The sequence below is a fragment of the Squalius cephalus genome (assembly GCF_949319135.1).
Source record: "Squalius cephalus genome assembly, chromosome: 13".
Lineage (NCBI taxonomy): Eukaryota > Metazoa > Chordata > Actinopteri > Cypriniformes > Leuciscidae > Squalius > Squalius cephalus.
In genome coordinates this window covers 24,436,840-24,446,554 of record NC_137134.1, presented here as the reverse complement: position 1 = coordinate 24,446,554, position 9,715 = coordinate 24,436,840, and the positions used below count along the sequence as shown (strand labels likewise).

The window sequence follows — 9,715 nt, the reverse complement described above, 5'->3', positions numbered from 1 at the left end:
ATGCATCACAGCAATGACAATTGTAAAATTGTCATGAAAATCATCAAAATTCAATAAATTGCAATGGTCCTAAAATACGCTTTATTTTAATTAAACAAAATAACTTAACTTTTAAACAAGTTTTCTTCAGTATTTTTTTCTTTAATATTACTATTATGCATCCAGATGTTTAAGTATCTATAAGTATCTTTAGAATATCATTACTGCAATACAGTACAAATTACTGTAATACTTTGTGATTAAAATCAGCATTAATCAATAGCAGCACAACAAATACTATCATGATGTATTAATTCGTAAATATATAAAAACATTTTAAACATCCTTTGACAGATGGAGACAAATCAGAAATAAAATATATTTCGTAATGATAATTACATTTCTTTGCATTACGGTAATGACAAATCAGGAGGAAAGTGCAATCACAATGCATAAAATAATTTATTAATCTCAAATCATGCTTATATTAATTGAACAATTTTACACTATTTTTAACTAAATCATCCAGATGCATCACGGCAATGAGAAATGTGATGTAAAATGTCTTGAAATATGTGAAAAATATTGCAATGAACTAAAAAATGTGCTTAATTTTCATTTAACAAAATATAATTGAATATGTTTTTTCTTCTGATTTTTGGTGAAATGTGACCTGGACGTGTTTTGGAAAGGTTTTGTGAGATTCTCTCAGTGATTATTATTGTGAGGGAAGCACCGGGACAGACCTGGGCGAGCCGTTGGAGTTCACCTCGCAGCGAGCGCTGCTGTGGCATGAACCCGGCGTACAGACAGGTTTTGGCTTGCAACCCTTGGACGGGTCAGGTGACTCTGATCCGGGCAAACACACACACTTCGACTGGAGAGGAAACGCACACAAATCTCATATAACAAACAACATTGAATTCTACATTAGCTTCAGATTCAAATTCCATCCCACAATGCATTGCTCACCTTATTTGGGCCTGTAAATTCACAGAGGGTGGACTCCACAGGACAGCCTCCATTATTAGTGTCGCAGGGGTTGATGGGAACGCAGTGATATCCGTCTCCCTTGAATCCCTCTTCACACTCGCATTGAAACTTCCCACCGCTAAATGAACATTTAGCGTTCACGTCACATATTCCTGGCGAACACACACCTGGAACAGGGTAGAAGAGATGATGGATAGGGACTAGCCTCTTTTGTAATTAAAGGTACACTATGTAACTTTTGGCCCTCTAGTGGTAAAAAAAAACCTGCATTTTGCAGAAGAACATTGTTTTGGTTGTGCTTTGGCTCTGCGTGACGGAAAGGATCTCAAGCTGACTAGCTGAAGACGTTACTGTAGCTTTACCCATTAATATACACGGTACTTCCTTGTAAATAAATTCCAGTACAGTGCTACAACAACCATAATGAAACGACCCTTCACAATAGATAATGCTTCACAATGAACTCTGTTTGAAAGCTACATATGACAGTTTATCTGTTCAATATAAGACCTTACTCATCTGTTGAGTAATAAAAACGGCATCTATGAGTCGCTTTTACAACATTTCAAATCCCTCAGTTCTCGCCATCTCTGAAAAGCCAAGCCAATGTTGATTCTTGTTTTATTACGATACTATGATTCTCTTGAGGTTTGAGATTTAACAGCCCCATGTCGACCTTTCCCACTTGTTGTGACAACTAACCGCTGACACTCCCACATCAAAGACGCATCAAAGTAGCCGGAGCAACTTTTCTCTATTTACAGATATGACGAGACACGCACGGGCGAGTGACGTACTGTATGTACGCAATTTCCCGCAAAAAAACATCCCGACAGTTTTAAAATATAAACACTTAAAATAGGCTCACCATAGTTAATCAGGGTAAGACAAAAACACGTTTGGGAAGAAGGATTGATGATGTATTGACATTATTTACATTTTGTTAATTTTGAACAAAAAAAAAATTACATGGTGTACTTTTAAAATGAGAGGAAAATTAACCACAATTTACAAAGCATGACATAAAACACTACATGTATTTATTGTTTAGCATGTAGCTAAACATCAGGGACAGGGAAGTACCTATACACGCTTGTCCGATCTTTTTGTATCCCTTCAGACATTCGCACACGGCGCCTGTGTCGTCTCCCTTACAATATGAGTATGGCGGGCAGCTTGGACAATGTGAAGAAACTGCAGAGCAAAATCAACATAATGATATTTAACTTATAATGACATTTAATGATAAGTAGTTGTATATAGGCTATTCAATGAGAAATGGGTGGATTGACTTAAATTACCTTTATCGCACTTTGGTCCTATATATGGCGGCTGACAGTAACATTCGCCATTCCCTTCGGGTCCTGAGTCACACTTTCCGTTCATGCAGCTGCACTCTATAATAGTTTTACAGTTAGAACATTTTATCTTCAAAAATGGTGATTATTAACTTATTGCGATCAGAAGTTACTGTCGTACAAATAACAGACCTGAACGGCAGTGGTCTCCATAGGCGTTCTTATTCAAACAGTTCTGGCACGCAAAACCTGTATATCCCTCCTGTAAAAGTGTTGATGATGATGATGATTATTATTATTCTAAGTTACAAATAGCCCTGAACAAGACATATTTAAATAAATTTCAGCAAAAAAGTATGTTATTACTGAATTAACATAAAACTGAAATAGAAGAGCCTGACATTTAAAGGCGTACCTCTAATTTATTATAAATTGTTTGTTTAGTTATTTAGTGAACATTTACTTGTCTTGCCCCAACAAGGCTTACACACAGTAGTGGCCAAAAGTGATGTCCGGAGGGGATATTTGTTTTTAACAACCCTGCAAGTTCAAATGAACCATCAAAGCATGTGGAAAATGTTTTATATTTTTAAAATATTATAAATATGAGGGAAGAACAAAACACTAAATGTAATTAAGGTATTTTGACAAAAATATTTGGCAAAAAAGGCAAATTTCAACTACAGGTTTTATTTTACTATTCAAAATAAAAACAAAAATCTCACGGGAAAAGTTATTATTATTTTTTTTATTTTTTTATTTTTTTAATATATTAAATAAAATGCATATTATGCATGCATTAATTCATATTAATAATAAGGGTGAAGATGTCAATTTTTCTAGGCTGGATATCACTTTTGGACTCTACTAATAAACAAACACATAAGTGCTTGTTTATTTATTTATTTGTTTGTTTATTTATATATTTCAACCGAAATTTAAGCTACAATTAACATAAAATGTAAGTATTTGAACATAACTCAGATTTAAAAAAAAAAAAAAATTACTATAAAGTATTATTATATTATTATTTGTATTGTTATATTATTATTATTATTTATTAATTATATTAATTGAACTAGCAACATAACTTAGTTAATTAAAGTAAATAAATATACCAACAAAGAAACTGCTGAATTAATATAACCATATAACAGAATTAAAAAGGTAACTCTAATTTTCTATAAATTTATATTATTACGTTTGTTATTACTTACCCTAGCAAGACTTATTTAAATAAAATTGAAATAAATAAATAAATAAAGCATCTATTTTAACATAAAAAAAAAATTTTTTTACATTGAAATCAAAACTCAGATGCACTTACATCACAAACACAGGTGCCATTTCCTGATTTTCCCGAATTACATGTACCATGACCATTACACGTCTGTTCTGACCAGCTAGGGCAAGCTGGAGAAACACACAGGACTGGTTAGGAAATTCATCACATAGTAGATACTTTCTTATACCCAAAGCAACTTACAGAAACTTTCAACCTGCAGTTCTTTGTGTTTCCAGCTCAGACATTTAACCATTAAGTGATATCACTGTACTTGACTAGTATAGTTCAGGAGAAACTGATAAATGGTGGCCCTAAAAAATGTAAAGACTTATCTATGGTATATAGTACATATACTTGTATATTTCACATAAAGCAATGACTTTTTTGTGTATCTTAAGTGTTTTTTGTGGTCATTGTAACTCACGCAAGCACAGGGGCCCCCAGAAGCCCGGACAGCACTGTTGGACTGTCGTAACCCCCTGACAGGTATGAGCGCACCCTTGCTGCTCTACTTGACGATCCCCGATTTCCACCACATAACTGAAACAGGAAAATAACACATTATACACAAACATACTGAGCGAACGGAAAGGAAAAGGCTGGAGAATCACACACCTGCAGAATTCGGGGCTCTTGGTGATCTTCCTGAACCCTCTCGGGCAGACGACGGCAGCGGCGGCAGCGCAGGATGTGCAGGGAGTTTTGTTCAGGATTGTAACGGGCGAATCGCAGCGATTAGGGGCGGCCTGGAACGACAGAAACCCAAATGAGACTCAACACGAAATTTTTTTTTATGAGAAAATCAAATCTTTCAATGCAAATATTCACAGTGTGGTACAAAGTACCATGTTTTAGTGATGATAATAGTATGAAACTTTGATACCCCGCCAGATAGCAAAAGTGCTATGGCCCAGATCCGGCCCACATACCGTGTGGAATGATGGTCCTGTTTGCCAGATCTGGGCCACAAGCAAGTCACAGCATAGCTACATGTCAGCTATGAATGAAGCAAATAAACCAAACCTGCCCCTAATGTGGGTCACATCTCAGAATGTGAAAAATATTACTTAAGATTTTTTACGTTTTACGCCTTCATTGATGAGCATTGTTTTTAATAATACATGTGTATTTTTGTATATTCGCCAGTGATGACTGTCCCATTACTGATTACTTTGTCAAAACTGGCCCATATATTATATATTTTTAAATATAATTGGGACACATTTTCTACAATGTATGTTGGCCACTTTTGGTTTACACCCAGATTAGACTTTTTCCGAGTAAAATGTTTTCAAACGGTAGCCCACATTTGTTTTGTGATATTTGGGAAATTCACTATTTACCACATGGGCCACTTTAGGGTCCCATCCAGTTTGCCATAAGCAGTGGTGCTTTGCCTAAAAAGGCCCACATGTAGCTTAGGATAGTTCGACCATATTTCCTATTTTACATGTGGGCCACTTCAGGTTCACATTAATTTTAACATTTGGCCCACATCTGGATACTATCTGGGTATGTTGAGTTCAAATGTTTTGCATATTCATATACCATAGTATCTATATAAAAATACCATGGTATTATCATGGTTCAGGTCCAAATATGTATTATTCATTATGATGGTACCATATCCATATTCACATGCCATTTACATATATAACATGGACCATGTGTTATACTTGTACTAAAATTACCATGGCACTATCATTTTTCTTTGGACAAATACCATGGGATTTTTGCCCAAAAATATTGGTATAACATAGTATGAGTATAACAAAGTATAAATCAAAGTATCATGGTATTATTATCTGATATCAGCAATGTAATGTACCATGGTACCCCCACTTTTTGCAAGCCATTTACTTAGTATTTCAAAAAATACTATGGTATTACCATAGTAGTACATGTCCAAAAAAGTATTATGAATTGAATTATACCACCCTTACAAAAATTAATGGGTCAGTAACATGTTACAGTAATCAGTAAAAAAAATAAAAAAATAAAAATAAAAGTGAACCTGGTACTATGACAATATAACTTTTTTAGTGGATGTACCATGGTATTCAAGGAAGTGCCGTGGCGTACCGTGTAAATACTATAACACTTGGTACTGCCATGATCCAAAAACAAAAATACCATAGTACTATTTTAAAAGTGCATATTCATATATAGTGTAGTATTTACATGATCATTCAAAGAATACCATGGTACAGCTTTTAACAAATCATTTAAATAGTTACTTAAAGATGTAGACTTCACTTTTCAACACCTTACGATAATACTATGGTACTTTGATTTATACTATTATAGATCATACTATCTATCATAGTAATCAAAGTACCATAGTATTATCATCTGGCATTAGCAAAGTACCATGGCATTGCCACTTTTTACAAGGCGTTTACATATTATTTCAAAGAATACCACAGCATCAGCACAGAACTGTACATGTCTAAAAAGTATTATAAATTATAGCACCCTTACAAATGTATAATGGTTTAGTACCAGTACACTGATCAATTACAAAAAAAGCAACTTACTTGAATCTGTATAGTCCACAGTACCGTGAGTCCCAAAATGAAAAGATAAGACATGTCTAATTCCTCAAAGCCAGAAAAACTCCTGAAAAGTTGTCAGATAACATGCAACACAAACAAAAAAGCATCTCCCGAGACCGGCCACAATCTTCAGTCACAGGACACAACTGGATATCTCGACTTCAAACATCTCCAGAAAAACCTCTTCAGACCTTTTTGCTCATGTGCTTTCAAGGATTTGCATGTTGAGCAGCTTGACACAGAGTGAGAGAGGTTTGATATGACCACACAGCGGCTTCAAGCAAGAGTATGGGTGAGAAAAACATCTTTTCCTGACAGGAAAATCACCGGATTTCCTCCAGTGCATCGCTTCCATGTTGGTATGGGAAGTCCATGTTTGTCAGCTGACAAGATTGCAGGGTTCAGCAGAATTTGAAAACGGTACATTGAGCATTAGCACATTTTTCTTTATCTCACAGGGTCACACAGACATTTAGTGCCAGCAGAGCTAGGGTTAGAGTTAAGGTCGCCTTGTTATTTAAAGTAAGAAACCTGTGAGAAAACAAGATATTTAAACAGCAACATTTTGTGCATTTAGCAGCACGTTTATCTAAAATATTTTATCAGTTGCTGTTTTCTGTGGGAATCCAACCCGTTACCTTGGAGTCCTTAGCGCATTGCTCTACCATTTGACCTACTGGACTGATAAAATATTATTTGAGCAATCAAAAACTTTTATACCTTTTATTCTATTTCCCTTTAAGAGTCTTTTCAGACTTTTATTTAAGTGCACTTGTTGAAAAAAGAATAAAAATGGAATTTAAAAAGTAACATTCTATTAGATTGCAGTAGATTGAAATTGGAAAGCAGACATTCAATATAGTTAAAAACAGCAGTGTTCACTCTGCGGTTCTGCTGTGTCATCAGTTTGAGACTTTGAGAGTTCCTGCTATTGTGTCTGTCTGCTGAATAGTGAAACTATTGACAGAGATAAAAATGTTCACTTTGAAAAGAAAACAAAATTATGTGCATGTCAGGTTAAAAGTGGTCATTATTTATTTATTTTTTTATTTTTTTAAAGTTTGTTAACCCAATTTTCTTGAGGGTTTTTGTGCCACATAATAATTAAGAGTGTTTGCTAAATATTAAACTTTGTCATGTAACGCATCATGCATTGACTCGTCTTTTTGAGAAGAGGTGTGCTATTACTTTTCTAAGTGATTGGACAGTTTTTGTACAGCAGATGATGAACAATGTCCTTTAAAGAGGGACTTGAGCCATATCTACAGACCAGAAAATTATGAAGACTTGAGGTTGGGCTCTTTGTCGGTATGCAACCACCCAGAACACTCTAGCAAATGCATAATATTGTGCTAATAACAGTCAAAACACCTAAGAAATTGATAGAAAACTACTAAAAACTACTAAGAACACATTTGCAACCACATAGTAACGCCCTGGCAACCACCTGGTTTAGCAACTGCTTAGCATTGCACTGAAAACCACAGAGAAAGCCTTAGCAACCACATAACAATCCATGAAAAAACACTCAGGAGTCAGAACACAATGGCAACTGCATAGCAACAGCCTAGTAGCCATATAGCAATGCACTAAAATCCACTCTGAACACCATGAAAACCTCCTACAAGTGCTCAGCAATGAACTACAAACCACAATGAAATTAGTAACTGAATAACAATGCACAAAAAACAGAACATCTTGGCAACTGCATAGCAACTCCCTAGTAACCATATAGCAATGCACTAAATCAACTCTGAACACCCTGAAAACCAAGTGCTCAGCAATGAACTAAAAACCACAATGAAATTAGGAACTGAATAGCATTGCATGAAAAACCACTCAGAATACCGCTCTGCTGCACAGCAACACCCTACTAAATGCACAGAAATGCACTAAAACTAGTAAAAACACACTTGCTACAACATACAGTACCCTGCTATCCACCTGCCTTAGCAAATGCAACCACAGAGAAAACATTATGGCTCGTTTCCACCTAACAGGTACGGTAGAGTACAGTATGGTACGCAATTATTTCCGTTTCCACTGTCAAAATTTGAGAATGGTACCAAAATGCCGAACCGTACCGTACCACTTTTTCTGTACCCTTCCGTTGGGGTACCTAGCACGGTACTTAAAGGGTGGAGCTAGACTTACTGCAGAACGTTGATTGATTGACAGAGGATCGTCATTGCGCGTGCTACTACAAGGGGAATGACAACATAAGAAGCGCCTTTTTTAAAATATACAGTTGAAAATATAATACTACTGTTATTGTGTCAGTTTTTCAGGCGAGAATGTAGTTGTTTAAAGCTCAAATCTGTGGTTTATTTATAAAGATTTATGAAAATGTGATCCAGGTTGTGAGATCCATTCCAGGCTCCGCTCGGCGCTCATGTACCCCGCCGGGAACAGCGTTTTCTCGGGCTAGTCGTTCTGACGTTTGCCGCTGACTCTGACGTCTCGTAGTGGTTAAACATGAGATATAATTCGTCTTGTGTAGACCTAACGGGCGATCTTTGGTCTCGTGAATCTATAATTTGTTTCCTGGCCAATCGTTTTGGCTGAGGGCCAGGCCCGGACTGGCCATCGGGAGCACCAGGAGAATTCCCGGTGGCCTGGCGACTAATTTGGCCTGCTGCCAGGCAGCGTTTTTTTTTTTTTTTTTTTTTTTTATTATTATTATTATTATTATTTTATAATACTACATTTACTAGTGATCATTTTCAAATTCATCATTCAATAAAATTATTATTATAAAAAAATCATGAATCTGTTAGTCTCGACTGGCAAGGCTATACGATTCGACTTTAAGCCTCAGCCAAACGGTCAAACAGAAAATGCGAGCAGCACCCGATGATGGAGAGAAAACAGCCAGGTGGCGCAGAGAGGTAAAGAACAACGAAAAAGGAAAAAGAAAGCACTCAGAGAACAAGCATTAAAATGTTACAAAATGAATGATCTGTTCAGGGCTTCAAGTGCAGGTCAGTTTCATCTGTAAATACTGTAGGCAACTTTTTTCTTCATTAACTTAGTATTGAAATGCTAGCAAATGTAAGCGGTATAGCGCCCCATTACTATCGTCACTCAAAATACTGTATGTTTAAGGAGATTAATATTATTTAGTATAAAGTTACATTAGTAATTTAGCAGACAAATATGAACATAGGGCCTATGTAGTACAGGGAGCAGGGAGACAGGAGTGATAGTGCAGACATCAACAAAAAATAATGCAATAACATTTTATTAGACAATTTAGAAAATTATGTCGGCCCATTTGTGAGGTTTAAAACTTTTTTCCTTTCCTTTTTTTTAATCAAATGAAGGTGGAGACAGTCAACCTAGCACTAGCTATGGTGCAATGATTTTTTTTTACATATTGTATGAAATATAGTGTTGCTAAATGTTGGATATTTACATTTTGTCATAAATATAATACTTAGATTTTTTACTAAAATAAATGTAGATTCTGGACAAACAAATTACAATAAGGTGGTTGTTTTACACCAAGGTGGAGACAGTTCTGTTTGTAACATGAGGCCTGAACAAGTGACAGGTGAAGAAGTGACAGGTACAAGAAAAATACACACTCTTTATACATACATACA

The 9,715-nt window shown here is 35.7% G+C and overlaps 1 protein-coding gene across 1 annotated transcript in view; it reads right to left on the bottom strand.

Moving 5' to 3' along the window:
• The window catches only part of stab1 (stabilin 1), a 36,178-nt gene extending 29,755 nt beyond the window's left edge, over positions 1–6,423 (bottom strand). Inside the window, exons 1-9 of the mRNA XM_079890169.1 lie at positions 6,093–6,423; positions 4,171–4,301; positions 3,980–4,095; positions 3,598–3,683; positions 2,463–2,532; positions 2,274–2,369; positions 2,056–2,166; positions 952–1,139; positions 726–856 (exon numbers count right to left, since the gene is read on the bottom strand). Of these exons, the coding sequence (XP_079746295.1) occupies positions 726–856; positions 952–1,139; positions 2,056–2,166; positions 2,274–2,369; positions 2,463–2,532; positions 3,598–3,683; positions 3,980–4,095; positions 4,171–4,301; positions 6,093–6,146 (983 nt within the window). The 5' untranslated portion in view covers positions 6,147–6,423. The remainder of the gene's footprint in view (positions 1–725; positions 857–951; positions 1,140–2,055; positions 2,167–2,273; positions 2,370–2,462; positions 2,533–3,597; positions 3,684–3,979; positions 4,096–4,170; positions 4,302–6,092) is intronic.
• Positions 6,424–9,715: the final 3,292 nt, after the last annotated feature.